Below are 16,169 nucleotides of genomic sequence, written 5' to 3'. Positions count from 1 at the left end.
AAATAAATTAATTTCAGTTTTTAGGTTTTTCATATTTTCTAATATATTTTTCATCATTTAATTAATTTCGTTAAAAATTAACACTTGAATTAATAAAAATATTCTTTTTAAGTTAGTAGAGGAAAAAAAATAAACCTAAAAGTGGAGAAAAAACACAAATTCAAGATCAAATTAAATGATTATTGGAAAAATTAGCATAAAAATTAAGTCTAGGGACATAATTAATTTTTAATAGGTTAATTTGATTTAATCATGAGCCAAATTGAATTTTAATTATATTTAAGAATTAATTTGGGTCAAATTGAAGGATTTAATAACCAAATTGACTTTATTATATTTTAAATGGGTCAAATTTATTTTATTAGGGGCTTAATTGGTGAAAAATTAAGTTTGGGAGACTAATTTGAGCTTAATTGAGAAGATTGACATTTTAAGAGACCAAATTTAATTTTCACCAGCTTAATTAATTGAAATTAGGGGCAAAATTACAAGAAAATTAATGTTTTAGGGTCAATTAGGGGTCAAATTGACAAAACTCGCAGCTAATGACCACTGCAAACGATACCAAACTATGGGGGCTTAATTAACAAAAACCGAGGGCGAAATTAAAAAAATTGAAAGTTTAAAGGTCAATTAGGAGTTAAATTGCATAAATCTGAGACTAAGGACTAAAGTGTAAAAGTTGCGTAAATTAAGGGCTGATATAGAAATTCCGCAGAGGCTAAATTACACTAAATCAAAAATTTAGGGTCAATTAAGGGTACAATCGAAACAAATTGAAAGGTAAAGGATTAAATTAAAGTTGAACAAAACTCCCTAATTTAACCCTAAACGAAGTCGTTTTGTATTTAAAAAAGAAGAAGAAGAAGAAAAAGAAGAAGAAAGACCAGATGACGCGTTGTCTGGTCACTATTCATTATCTTCCTCAAATTTTAGCTAAAAAGTTACCCAGATGGCTACTTTTCAGGTGCATTTAATGCCTCATATGTCCATCAAATTTGACAACATTTGAACAAAAATGATCACCTAACAACCATTTATCCCTAGGCATGGCCCGTTCAGGCTGAATGGCAACATAGCGGCCTTGATGCCGGTCTTGATGCCTGTCTAAAGTATCTACCTCAAGCAGCCTTGAACTGTTAGATTTGACAGCTTATGGTGTCTACTTTCAACCAACGGTTGAGATCCTTTCCAACTGAATCAAAGGCTGAAATATTTCCCCTCTATAGACAAGATTACCGTATTCCATCTCCTATAAATAGGTGTGGATTTCATGGCTCGAGCATAAAGAAAATTGGGCCCAAAATCTGTAAAAAAAAAAAAACAGTCATTCCTCGATTCGTAGCCAATTCTTTCCTCATTTCCTTCTCTCTCCACCATGTCTTTAGCCCCTGAAGACCCCATATAAACATTTCTCCTCCACTAACAGATGGCGACTTAGCCTGCCTACAAACCCAAATCCTCACTAGTGGTAGAACAGCCATCGCGAACTCCTCTATCTCCCCTTTACAGATTTTCTTCTTCTTCTTTTCCTTCCTTTGCCACTAATCGCCAACTCTTTCACCATTCCTCGCAGCACCCGAACCATCAGCTCAGCCTCCTGATCACAGTCGTGTGACCATTGCCTTCGGTAGTCTTCTCCTCCGCCTTTCTCCATTTTCTGCAACCATTTTGGTTGTATGTAGAACGTGAATTACTGTTCACATTCTGCAAATAATTCACATATATGGTGGGTCGAACTTGATCTGGCTTAGCCCAGATGGTTGGGCCTGCTCTGGCCTACCCCCAATCATTTTGGGCAAAGATCGACCCAACACAATTATTCATGGGTTGGGCCTGCTCTGGCCTACCCCCAATCATTTTGGGCAAAGATCGACCCAACACAATTATTCATGGGCTGAGTCCGGCCCAGCCCACATATTTAGTATAATATCATATTTATTTATATAAAAAAACTAAATTTCCAAAAAAAAACACAAAAGTCCTTTAATTTTTTTTATATTGTTTCAAATGTTTTCTTACCAATTTTATATAATATCGGGTCATATATTTACATTGTAAAATACAAATTCGGTATTAAAATACTCGATTTTCTCCAAAAAAATTTCTAAAAAATCCAAAAAAATCTCAAGCCTTTTAAAATAATATATATATTATTTTCATGCATACGACCAAATCCTAAATAGTTTTCCAAGCATATTTTCAAAAATTGCATCTTTTTCATGTTTTAAAATGTAAAATAGATATCGTAACGAGTTTATGATCACCAATTAGTGTTTTACCCAAATATCAAAAACTCTTTTCCAGTCATTTTTTTAAGGTCTATATGTAGACTTTAATATTTGTGGGGTGTAAAACTATACAATAGAGTGCACCCTCAGGTATTAAAGATACAAGGTGTAAAATAAATGTGATGCTAAGATTCAGACTCTAGAACGGTTAGGATTTAACCCGATAAAGTAAAGACTCTCTTATGAAGAGAGATCTACCTTGAACCGTAAACGAGACCAGAAATCTGACCTAGAGAAACAATCAAACAACAATGTAGCTTACCTTAGGTAGGGTGCACTATAGGTGATGCATGTTCCCCTTATATAACCAGTCCTTTACCCAGACTCTCGCAGACTATAGGTTCCTAAAGGTTATAATACTAAGTGGTGACTCTTGAACCTTATAAATAATTTTATGATTAAACCAAAACCTTTTTCTTTTCCAATAACACTACACCTCATGAGGAGGCACGATAAAGCCTCACTGTCGCGGCGCACCCCGTGACAATCAACACCAGCAATTATTGCTCCTATGACTATAGCTTTATGTACAAAAAAATACAATAATTAGTAACCAACTCAAACATAAAAAAACATAATACAAAAATTAAAAAAAACTTATTTATTTATTTTACCTATAAAAACAATAAACATTCCCTAACTTGCTTTGTTTTTTTCAAGCTAGTTTGACACAAATGCCTATACAAACATGCAAGGACACCTGAATCACAATTATATAATGGAATGGATTCGAAATCCTTCATCAGTGATAGGTAGAACAAGGGCACAAGCATCCCATTAAGACCTGCAAAAAGTATACTACCAAACATAGAGAATATTTACGCTTTGGCATAGCTACACAACAAAACATCGAATTCAAAATCAAACATAGACAAATCAATATGTAAATTGAACTATTAGTATGCATTAACACGGTACTTCCGTCAATATAAGTGATACTATTATTTATATAAAAATTAATAGTACTACCATAAAGAAGTTTCACATAAATAAGTTTAAAGACATTATGTAAAATAAGAATATTCATTTCATCAAAAACAAATTATCTTACAATTTAATATAAACCCTAATTGTTATTACTTTAACATTAATAATATCTTTGAAAAATATCTAATTGCAATAATTATAAACTAATTGATTTTAATTGAACAAAATCCCTTATTAAACATTTTTTAATTAAAATTCAACGAAAAATCTAGTTGTTATTATTTCTACCATAACTTTATTAATAACATCAATTGATTAAAAGGTTATCTAATTGCATCAATTAAAACAAAATTTATCTTCAAGTAATATTATTAAATAATTAATAACCCAATAATTCATTCAAAACCTAATTTATTTAATTCAAACCTAATTGATTCCATAAATAACATCAATTGTATTAAAAACACACAATTAAAACATTCGAAACCCGAAATTATCTCATCATCAACCAAATATCTAATTATCAAACACAACATAAATATTTATAAATCAAAACTTAAAATTTATCAATTCAATAATAAAACTCATAAATCTAAGAGAATGAAACTCTTTTACCTTGATTTTTTGATGTCTAGATGATAGTTTCACCTGTTATGGTAGAGCGGAGACTATTAATGAAAGCTTGGCCGGTTGTTTGTAATAAAAAAAAGTAAAAAGACTTGTGGAGACAAGTAAAAGATGATTTTGATGTTTTGGTGGAGGATTAAAAGCTGTTTCGAACAATTTAAAGCTGATTTTCTTTTAATTTTTTTAATTCTTAAATTTATTTAGTAGAACAACAACCCTATATATATATAGACACACACACACACACACCAATATTCTTCTTCTGAATAATAATTTTATTATATAACCACGTCACATGTTATAAGAAAAAACACCATTTAAGATATCGAATCATCTTCGAACGCTATTATCAATAACTCTAAAACTTGTGGGGAAAGCATTGTAGCTTTCCCCACATGTTTTTTTTTTTTGCTTTTGTTTCTTTTTTTATATATATTTTTCTTTTTTTTCAAAATTGACTTCTTCTTTTTTTATTTTTTTTTCAAAATTATCTTTGCCAATTTTTTTAAATATTGAACTGGTTGAAAATTTAGCTATGTAGTTTTTTTTCTTTAAAACATTGTGGACTGCTACAATATTTCTCTATATGGTTTTTTTTTTCTTTTTTTTTTCAAACTGGTCTTTGTCGATTTTATTTTTTTCATATTGAGCTAGTTGAAAATTTAGCTTCGTAGTTTTTTCAAAAATAACATTGTGGATTGCTACAGTATTTCTCCCACATGGTTTTTGTTTTGCTATAGTGTTTCCTCACATGGTTTTTTTTAAATTATCTTTGTCGAATTTATTTTTTTAATATTGAGCTGGTTGAAAATTGAGCTTTAGTTTTCCCAATATATTTTTTTTTTCAAGATTGTCTTCTTCTTTTTTTGTTTTATTTTTTTGTTTTTTTTTTCAGAATTGTTTTTGTCGATTTTATTTTTTTAATATTGAGCTAGTTGATAATTTAGCTTTGTAGTTTTTTTCTTTTAAAACACTATGGATTGCTATAGTGTTTCCCCACATGTTTTTTTTTATAATTATTTTTCTAAAATTGTCTTTGTCGGTTTTATTTTTTTCATATTGAGCTGGTTGACATTAGCTTCGTAGTTCTTTCTTTAAAACACTGTGGATTGCTACAGTATTCCCCAACATGATTTTTTTTGTTATGATATTTTTCAAAATTATTTTTATCAATTTTATTATTTTTAATATTGAGCTGGTTAACAATTACAACTTTAAAATTCCTTATGAAACACTATAAATTGCTATAGTGTTTCTATGCTTTGTTTTTTTTTCTTTTGTTTTTTTTCTGGTTTTTTAAAAATTATTTTTATTGATTTTATTTTTTTAATATTGAGTTATTTAAGAATTTAACTTTGTAGTTTTTTCTTTAAAAATATTGTGAATTGTAACCATTTTTCTCTATATAATTTTTTTATAATTTTTTTTATAAATCTACAATAACGCTGAAGCCCGTGGCATGACTTCTAATTTCCTAATAATATATTGTTTTTTTTAACTGTGTCATTTTTTTTAATAAAAAATTCCACCGTCTCTTCCCTAATCGTTGAGGTACGACCCCAAATGAGCTGGCAATTTGAGACCGTTAGATCTTACTTTTTAATTGCCTAATTAAAGACGAATTCTAACGTGGTAATTCATCCGTTCTTATTATCTCATCCGTTCTTATTATCATTATTACTAGCGAGCTAGGCTAGGCTAGGCTAGGCTAGGCTAGGCTACCACAGCTTTCCCTTACATCAAAATCCGACATAATTTAGCACATTTCTATATATATAAAATAAAAAAAGTCAAATTCTACCTAATAACAGTGTCCCACCTTCCTTCCAACCTGCCACGTAGAACTTCGTACCTCTTTTGGGGTCCACCTACCAAGTACCTAGATTCCTCATCACTTGACACCTCACGAATTGTTTGGAGGGTCCAGTGCTTAAATATACCTACCGAAGCAGAGAGTCTTTCCTCTCCCTTAACTCGTTCTCAGCTAGCATCATCTCCAAAGTCTACCAACGTGGCACCGCCAGTAGACACGTGGCGGTGCATCGTTAAAAAGACAGTGAGTACGACTTGTTTACACCATTGATATGATTGACTTGACCCTCTATTTCTTTTCCTTATGAGAAGAAGTACACTCAAGATGCGTGTGTAATCGCTTCAGATCTCCCCAAACACGTGTCACTCTCCTATCTGTCTTAATTTCCCTCTTCTTTTTATCTCCTCTCCCACGCTCTCTCCTCCCTTTCACTCACACCGATCTACATGGACCCTTCAAATAAAGGCCAACGCGAGAGAGACGACCTGGAGCTAGCTTCAATGAGCTCAGGAATCTCCTCCATACTAAGCAGCGCGGAGGGTTCTATAAGTAACATCAGCTCGGGTGATATTTCCACGACGAGCGGGAGCTCCGGCGAGATTCCAACCTCCGTTGTGGTACCGAGGGATGTTGATTTGGCGAGGGAGGAGTTAAATATTATGGCGATTGTGACGGAGAGAGAGAAGTGTTTAGGGAGGAATAATAAAGGAGTGAGCTGGGGTTACACGTCAGTAATTGGGAGGCGGAAGGAGATGGAGGATGCAGTTGCCGTTATCCCGAGTTTTATGTCTCGCACGTGCAATCACGTTGGAGGTTGTACGGCTCCTGGTTCTAGAAATTCCTCCGAGATCTCTCCCATCCATTTCTTTGGTGTCTATGATGGTCACGGTGGCTCTCAGGTACGTACGTATACTCTACAGTCTGCAGTATATTTACGTTTCATAACAAATCGTTTAGTAAAATACTAAATACACTAAAACCTTCAATATAATTATTTATATCTGATAATATAATTTTGTCAGAAATAAAATTATTCGATCATAAAACAAGGGGCCGGACAGGAAGCATTTTGTTTTTCATTAAATAAAGATAGTATATATAGTTCTTGGATCAAATCGCTCTAAACGTGGTTTTTAGCTCTAATAATTTTGTGGAGCATTTTTATTTGTATTTTAATGAGATTTGACGTGGTAAGACACGCATCTGGTTTAGAGAGGTCCATATATCTAGAAGCGACAGACGTTTGATGTTATCAAAGAAGTGTGTCTAGCGTCACGAGTGTCTGTGGGGTTCTGTCATCACATATGCATCATCATACGTCACAGCATTTTCATTTTTTTTTTAATAAATTACCATTTTGTTTTTGAAAAATTATCAAAATAACAAGGAACTTATTTATTTTTTTAAAAAAATCTAAGTTGGGGTATGTTATGTTTGCAAAACATAATACTTTAAAATGCTGCTTATGAAAATGTGGTGTTTCAAAATAAATATTAAATGAAATCATATAAATTCAGAGAAAAAAAAAGATATTAAAGGTATGCTAAAATTTTGATCATGAAAACATTCAAAACAATTATGATAAGATAAATATAATAATATCAAGAATCGTCACCACATTTTCACCAACAAAAAAAAAAGAATCGTTACCAACAATAACTGAAGTTGACTATATTCTTCACCCAAGGATAAGGGGGTTGCAATCAAAGCTTTGACTAACATTCGAAGTCTTGTTTTTTTTTTTTTGTTTTTCTTCTCCTTTATTATACTTGCTTATTTATTTTTGAATAAAGAGTGTGATCCACTCTGATATTTGTTGGAGATTTTTTTTAGTGTCGTTAAATTTGTTTCGACAAGATTTTTCTGATGATACTAGTGTTGTCGTGATCAAAACTTCTATGTACTATCGTGTTTTTTTTCCTTCCATAAAATTGCTTACTTGTCTTTAGAGGGAGAGTGTGATCCACTCCGATTATATTTGGTGATTTGTTTTTAGTATCATTGGATTCGTCACGTTGAAATCTTTTTGATAGTACTAATGATATTATAATTTTAATTTTGATGTGTTTTCGAGATTTTTTTTATTCTCATATCTCCTTATTATAATTTGTGCGTGTCTATTTAACAAATTCTTTCAAATACTATGTTATTCATTGACATCTTAAAATATCATGTTTTTTAATAATGACATGAAACTATGTTAGTTTGTCAAATTTTTTTGGTTTATGTTATCTAGCTAATATATATTTTTAAAGGGTGTCAATTAACAAAAATATATTTTTTTCTTTTTTGGAAAAAAAAAAGATTCATTCTACCTATGTGAATGGATAAATAGAAATTGGTATGTTAGGTTTTTTTGGAGAAGCTTGGCGTGAAGTTTTTTTTCCTCTTAAATTAGTACATGCTTAAAAAAAATTCATTTATCTAATAGTTTTCTTTTTAAAAAAACTCAACACCTTGCTATTTTCTCATCTAAATTTAGGTGGATAAAAAACTGCAAAGTACTTAAGGCGGAGCCCACTGGTATATCACTATATGTAGAGCAAGGTTAGTTCTTTGGTAGAAATAGCAAATGTAAGCGGTGAATGGATATTGTCTCTTTGTATGCAACACATATAAAGAGATTTATTATAATCCCCTTCATATTTTTCTATTCACAACTATAGTGTGGTGACTATTCATTCCCATAAAAAAATAAATGCCTTTGAATTAAGAGTATTTTGGTATTTTTACAGGGTTCATAAGTCATTGCCGATTTGTTTTGGGGTATTGTTGTCCATTCAATGTTTTTATAAATAGTAAAATAACTAAAATGCCTCCATGAGGAAAAAATAAATAAATGGTGTCGGGTAGGGTATTTAGGGTTTTTTTAATACATAGTAGAATTACTCATAGACTCTTAATTCATTGTCAGGGGTATTTTAGTCTTTTAACCTCGATTCTTTTTGTTAGTTGTAAGTTTGATCGAGAGTAGTTATATAATTTACTATTAAAATAATAATTTTTATATTAAAAGCTATTGGCGTGTGCGGCGGTTTCCGGTTGTCAAAAATAGTTGTCCACCATCTTGGATTATTCTTCGCTATCTCTTCTTTCATTATAGGTGGCGCATGTGCTCTAAATCTGGCCAGTGTATTGTCAACAATCCTTTTTTTTCCCCCTTCATTTCTTGTACCCCTGTAAATATCCTATGGTCGTCAGTTTTTTCTTATTATTTTAAATTCAGACCTTTTAGTTTTGATTGTTGTTTTCAATTTAACCATTGATTCTTAATTTGTATATATAAGTTATTTCAGTTTAGTCTTTTTATTTTTATTTCTTAATTTTTTCTCTTTACTTTTTTCTCAAAGTTTTTATGGCTTGCAATTTAATCATTTAAATCAAGTTTATGATTTTTTTTTCAGTGATAATAATGATTCATTTTAGTCCCTTTTTTTATTTTTTTTTCTTAGCCCTTTTATCAAAGTTCTTATAGTTTTAAATTCTATCATTCAAATCAAGTTCATGATTTTTATTTTTTTATAATAATAATAATAATAAAAATAGTGACGAAAATAAAAACATTATTGATGATGATGATAAAAACAACATTAATTAAAATAATAATAATAATGATGATGATGATGATGATTATTGTGGTGTTAATTTTTAAAATAATAATAATATTAATAGGAATGCTGCTATTATTACTAATAATGATAATATTTGCAATAATTGTGGTAATAATAATAATAATAATAATAATAATAATGATGATGATCATAACAATAATAGTAATAGTGATGATATTACTTAGTACTAGGAGTAGTTACAATGATCTTGATTTTTATTTTTTAAATTGTTATTTTTAAAATCCTCTTGTATGATTAAAATTTGTTTTTTAAATTTTATCATTTAATATATTTTTTAGGATTGGGATTCGTGATTTTTTATATTAAGTGCTTAAGTTTAATGACTTAGTTCAAATGTTTAAAAAAGTTATCATATTTTTTTAAAAAAGTTTTATAGTTCTTTTTATTTTTAATTTATTTTTTTTAGTAATTTAATTTAGACCACGAGTTTGACGGGATATCCTGTGTTGATTTAACTCTAATTAATGTTCTTTTATGTTTGTCGTTACTGTTTTTTTATATATGTTTTTACTCATTTTCAATATTGAATATTGATTTTTGTTAAAAAAATTATCTAGCTTCAAGGTGAAATACCGGTACAGAGGCTAGTATATTTTTACACGAGACCAGTGGTTAGGTGGTCTCATTTCATTATATTCCTTTTCATTTTTTTTTCTGGGGCTATGAAATATGACTCTCTCACCTAACAAGATCTTTACCGTAGTCATTCGAGTATCTAGCTTTCTACACCTTCTTTATGTAAGGATAATATCCAATTGCATGTTTTTAAAATGGTTAAATAAACAGTCAACATGAAATGTTGATAATAATGTAATTGAAGTATTAGTTACTTGTATGGACTATTAATTACATATATAAAGAAAAAAATATTTTTTTAAAAGGGAAATTTGTTAGTACAATAAGAAAAAACAAATAAACACATTATCTAAAAAAAATAATAAAAAACAAGAAAAAAAGAAAAAAAGACCTCAATACACTAACCCTAAGTAAAATTAATGAAAAAATAGATTATATTAATTGAAGTTCACTGAAATTAAATTATTGTTTAAATATTAACTAGAGTGTTATTTTGCTAAAATACTTTTCTAGAAATAATTATTTTCCTGTGAGTAGTTTTTCCTTTTTTGATATGTCAAGTAAAACATTTCTTTATAAAAATAAAATAGTTATTAAGTTGTTGTAATAAGATAAGAGATGATAACAATGGTGATAATGATGATAATGCTAGTGATAAAAGTAGCAAAGTGGTAGTGGTGATTATATTGTTACCAATAATGGAGAAGCTTTTCAAAAAAAAAAAACTTTAAGATTATATCTGTTTTTTTTATATTGAAAATCAGAATTATAATTTATACTAATCATTTTAATTTTTTATATTTATGATAGTGTAAGTATAAATATTACTTTATTTATTTTCATGAAAAACTACTTATTAGTTTCAACAAGAAAAAAATATTAGATTTATACTCCTTGCTAAAAATAGATTTATTAAAGAATTTTTGAAAATATAAAAGAAAAATTTAATGTTCTAGATTGATAAAAAGTCTTATATATAAAAGAAAAATACTGTATTATTTATTAACTTATTCTTTTTATTGAAAAACAATGAAAAACTTGAAAAAGAAAATTATGGAAACATAAAAAATATGTTCTCTAAATTCAATACAATTTTTAATTTAAAAACTAATAATTTTATTGAGTTCATATGAACTTTGTATTTCAAATCTTTATCATAAAGATTAATTTGTTGATGGATTGTTGAATTTTTTATCCAATTAATAATTCTTGTTTAGATTTAATAACTATATCTTACTATTTCTATGAGCGATAGAACATCATCACATAATTTTATCGAAGACAACAAGCTATTTATAAAATAGCACTAACAAAATAATCACATGATAGTTTATGTAAGAATCAAACAATTATAAAACAAAATACAGACAACTATTTTTTATTGATTATGTTTCTCGTAAAGATACCAAGTACATGACAAAACAAATAGAGATATTAACATTTACAATAAAGTAAAATACTAAATAATAAAAAATAAAATATTATGTCATATGCTAAGATATTTGTATTTATAGATAAATTTTAAATCATGTCATTAAAAGTAACATCATATTTAGTAAAATATTGTTAACAATAAACAAATAATTATATGAAAGATCAATTTAATTATGCTACAAAATTGATATATCAGTAACATAACTAGCAAATTATATAATAGTGATGAAAAATCATGAATATAAATATATTTGATTGGTTATACTATTAAAATATTAATTACTCAATCATTTATTTCTTAAATTTCTATATTTCATCTTAAAGAGAGCAAACACTTACTTCGGATCTTTTCAAAGTCACGAGAATGTGTTCAATAATAATATTTTGGTAGTGCTGTTTTTTTTTTGGATTAACATGGGTGTTTGGGTCAGCTTGCGCGCACCTCGACTAATCCTATAGGCCCTGAAATTAACGATCATGTAAGTCTCCAGTAGTCCTGAGGTTTGTGGACTCAAACTGGTGATCTCTAGAAAGCAAACTTAGAGCGTGACCAATTGAGTTACACCCCTCAGGTTGGTAGTGCTGTTTTTTTGTTTGACGACAAGTGTATTTTTAGATCAACTTGCATGTCAATCAATGCAAAGTCTTTTTTCAGATGATCTTAAACACACGCCCCACATTAGCCTAATGTATTAGAAGGATTCTAATCCTAATGTTTGAATTCAGAAAATCAAGGGACATCCTTTAAATTAATAGCATTTGATAAAGAGACAAGATAAATGAGATGAAATTATTTGGACGAGGTTGTAGGAGACAAGGTCTTGGAGACGTGACTAATATGTGTTTGGTAAAGTGGATAGAAATAAATTTTTATTCTCGTCTCTGTTCAATGGTAGGAGATGAGATGACATAAAATGAGATAATATTTATTATATGCTTATAATATGTTTCGCGAGCATTTTTTCATGATATATTGTTTAATCATGGTTTTTACATATCCTTTAAATATTTTTTAAACAAATATATTTTCTCCACTCATTATAAATATTTTAGTTTCAAGAAAAAAAAAATACATTAATTTTTGTATTTTCTTTATATCTAAAAATTGAAATGGAGGACTTATTTTTTTTATATATTAACAAAAACCTAAAGGAAAAAGTGAAATTATTGTTCAACAAGACATAAAATATTATTCATTATAATAATGTAATGACAATATTGCTTTTGAGTTATAAAACCTTTGAACTAGGCATTGGGGAAAAGATGATCTTTTCTTGAGGAAAATAAAACATTATTTCTTTAGGTATTATACAATAATAATATTTTAATATGTGATATGTATTTATACAAATTTATAAGATGGAAATTGAATTGAAAAAAAAAATCATAAAATAGTTCCTTATAAGATAATTTCATGTATCATGAAATTGATCTCTAGAGAAATATAATTTTCCTTTTTGTAGCCCTCTTAGAATTTAACACTAATGAATTTATACCTGTTCAAAGCATATATATTGATCCTATGTTTTGGTTTGTAATTTATAGGTGGCTAATTTCTGTAAAGAGAGAATGCATGAAGTTATACTAGAAGAGTGGGATCGTGATCAAACAATTGATGGCTGTGAATGGCAGAGAAGATGGGAAGCTACATTTTCTAGTGGTTTTAGGAGGGCTGACAGTGAGGTATTGACTGAGGGAGTTGCACCCGAAATGGTGGGATCAACAGCAGTTGTCGTTGTGCTATCCGGTTGTCAGATAATTACATCCAACTGTGGTGACTCCAGGGCAGTACTTTTTCGGAGGACTGAAGCTATTCCTCTTACTGTTGACCAAAAGGTTATATCTAAATCTTCTAATGCTTTCTGTGCATTATTTTTTAAAGTTATTCATTTAAGTGTTTACCTGCTTTTCTCTCCAAAGAATTCTATTACTGGAACTGATATCTTTATCTAAATCATCACCACTCCTTATTTTAGGTCACCTGGATGACTGTAAATTTCCGTATGATACCCCTTAGTCTTCTGCACTTGTCAAGGCATTTACTTCTACACATCACCTATGGCACCTGAATAAAATGAAGAATAGAGTTCTAAGATATATGAAATGCAAAATAGAGTATAAGTTTCTCCAATAAGTGTTCTGCGCATATTTTTGGGTACTTTCTAAGGTTAAATGGAAGGCTTCACAACTGCAAGACATTCAAAATGCCAACTTGTCCATTTCCATGTAGAGGGCTTAAAATACTTTGTTTACAGCATATACACATACATGTTGGTGCTCGTTCAAAACTTAACACAATTTTATCTTGTATTAACAAGATTTAGGACATATATTGTTTCTTTTTCAGCCTGACAGAAGTGACGAACTAATGAGAATTGAAGGACAAGGGGGGAGAGTCATAAACTGGAATGGTGCTAGGGTACTTGGAGTCCTTGCTATGTCCAGAGCTATAGGTTTTCTTCTATCCACAAGTCTCTTCATATTAAATATCCTCTTCATCTTTTGTAGAACATTTATTTTTCTTTCGCATGTTTTGTTGAATTATCTTGATTAATCATCGTATAATGGTAGACATGATTATGCTATCTTGCTTCTTCCGGTAGCTATACCTCTTCTATTGTGCTGAAGACTAAATTTCACAAGTTTAACGGGATTGTCAATCTCTACACTTAGACTAAGAATTCTCGTAGTTTTGAATTGCTATGACAAAATAATATCATGTTTCTTTGAGTCCTCATATATAGTACCGTAATTGACCACCTGTCTGCACACAAAAATAGAATTCTATATTATTCTAGGTAAACACAAGCACACGTATGCACTTATATTTTGGGTCATAGGTAATGTTCCTTTGATTAGCATATTTGAAAACATGTATTTGTTGCTGTTTCCTTTTCATGACTTCACATCTCAATCAGTAATGCTGTTTGTACTGGATCAGAAAACTTGTTCATCAGTGTCTTAGGGTGATTGACAACTTTAAAGCCAAGTGTTTGCTGTTTGAATTGCACACAACAATGAGATCCTGGTGCGATTGTCTCATTATCTGTTGAAAGATTGATAAATCACTTTGCTTCAAAATTATTACGAATAAGTAGGGCTTTTATTGAATGTATCATTAAAAATCTTGCAAATTGATCTGATCATCCCTCTGTAAATCGTTGAATGACATTTTTTCCCATTATTTTGATGGTATGGTATAGAAGAATTGTATTTGTTATGTGAATATCTGGTGGTTGTGCTCTTTTTGAAGTTTTGCGAGTCTTGTGGTGTTTCCTTGATGTACCATCCTCGAAAGTACTTGACAACATTATTGTTGGTCTGCTATAACTATAGTGCTGCTATGACAGGCATCTTGGATCCTATCCATTTTCATAGGCCGTTGGTTGGGTTTGTCCTTATAGATAATTGATGCTCTTTTGATGATTCTTGATGGTTTTTTTTTTTTTTAATAAGAAAGAGGGTTCTTATTGTTGTTGAATCACCAACACTTGTTGCTTTGGTTTATAATTAGAAAGGAATATGATATTGAACGACCTGATTCCTATGATATGTCTGTCTTTATAGTCCCAGAGACTTCTACATGGAAGGAAGAAAATTCTATAAAAAGTTCTGTCTTCTTTAATTTCTAGAGGTGGTTTAATTGCTTTTTTGTTGTCTATCAGGGAGCCTCAGTACTCGTAAATAAACTCAAAATATGAAATATCAAACGTGCTCCTTCGAGAATTTTTGGGAATCCATCTTGCCTTTTTGGCTAACTACTTTAGAAGGACACTAGTTACTGAATTTGATTGCAGCTTACTTTCATGTCCTAGGTGATCGCTATTTAAGGCCATGGATAATACCCGTGCCTGAGGTTACTTTCATGACCAGGACTGATGAGGATGAATGCTTGATTTTGGCAAGTGATGGTCTTTGGGATGTCATGACAAATGAAGAGGTGGGAGAAGTTGCTCGCCGGATACTAAGAAGGTGGCGCAGATCATCGGCTGATGGTTTTTCACCAGCACAAACCGTTGCTGATAATCTCCAAGAAATAGCATATGGCAGAAACAGCTCTGATAACATTTCAATCATTGTTGTTGATCTGAAAAAGAGAAGGCGCCAGGTGAGGCAGTCAAGAGGGGACTAGGATCATTTGCACTGCCTCCTATTTCCTTGCAATACCATTGTCTCTCCTCTCTAAGTTAGAGCTGAGGTCAAATGTTTGAAGTTCATTGTCTCTGATAGACTGGACTCTTCTCATGCGACTCAATAGGTTTCAGCTCCTATTCTTGACCTGTATAGAACCGGCAGACAACTGCTGCTTCTTAACATCCAGAACTGGTTCACTGTCGCCAGAAGAATAGATCAATCCTTACTTTTAATTGGTTTGATCAAAAAGAGAGAAGAAAGAAAAACTTAATTGAAAAGAAGAAAAGTTGTTGCATGATATTCCTGTAAGCAAGAGGAAAAAAAATGAAAGAGATTGCAAGATCATTCTTGCTTCTGTTTTTCAATTTAAAGTTATTGTTTGCTGTGTGGTGGAAATAACTATCCTGTCTTCAGTCTTAATGCCAGGGAGGTCGAGTAAGATTGAGAGTACTTGTCAAATTTCAGGCACTTGTCAAATCATGAAATTGTGCTACGTTTGTTTACTTGCAATTTGTGAAAAGCATAATTATCCAAGCTGTTGCAGAGATTTATAGAGTAACTTGTATGCAGCAGGAAAACTAACGTATTTGGCAATTCTTTAAACAAAAATGAAAGAAAGTGTCCCACTTCCTGCTTTGCTCACCTCCTTTTGGGCCTATCACTCCGACCCCCTCGGTGACCAGAGAGATTAAGAATGAAGGTCCTTCTTGTTGGCTAGCTATGTACTACATAATG

The 16,169-nt window shown here is 30.4% G+C and overlaps 1 protein-coding gene across 2 annotated transcripts; it reads left to right on the top strand.

Moving 5' to 3' along the window:
• The first annotated feature begins 5,971 nt into the window (after window positions 1-5,971).
• Window positions 5,972-15,779, top strand: LOC133688573 (protein phosphatase 2C 56-like). 2 transcript variants are annotated; one of them, XM_062108092.1, is made up of 4 exons: window positions 5,972-6,557; window positions 12,846-13,136; window positions 13,648-13,753; window positions 15,098-15,779. In XM_062108092.1, the coding sequence occupies exons 1-4, from the start codon at window positions 6,105-6,107 to the stop codon at window positions 15,430-15,432; spliced, it is 1,185 nt and encodes a 394-aa protein (XP_061964076.1). In that variant the 5' UTR covers window positions 5,972-6,104; the 3' UTR covers window positions 15,433-15,779. The 2 variants fall into 2 exon arrangements, with proteins under 2 accessions (XP_061964076.1, XP_061964077.1); XM_062108093.1 differs by having other exon boundaries at window positions 5,975-6,557; window positions 15,116-15,779.
• Window positions 15,780-16,169: the final 390 nt, after the last annotated feature.

The sequence above is a fragment of the Populus nigra genome, chromosome 3, assembly GCF_951802175.1.
Source record: "Populus nigra chromosome 3, ddPopNigr1.1, whole genome shotgun sequence".
In the NCBI taxonomy this organism is placed as follows: domain Eukaryota; kingdom Viridiplantae; phylum Streptophyta; class Magnoliopsida; order Malpighiales; family Salicaceae; genus Populus; species Populus nigra.
This window is presented reverse-complemented; position numbering and strand designations above follow the sequence as displayed.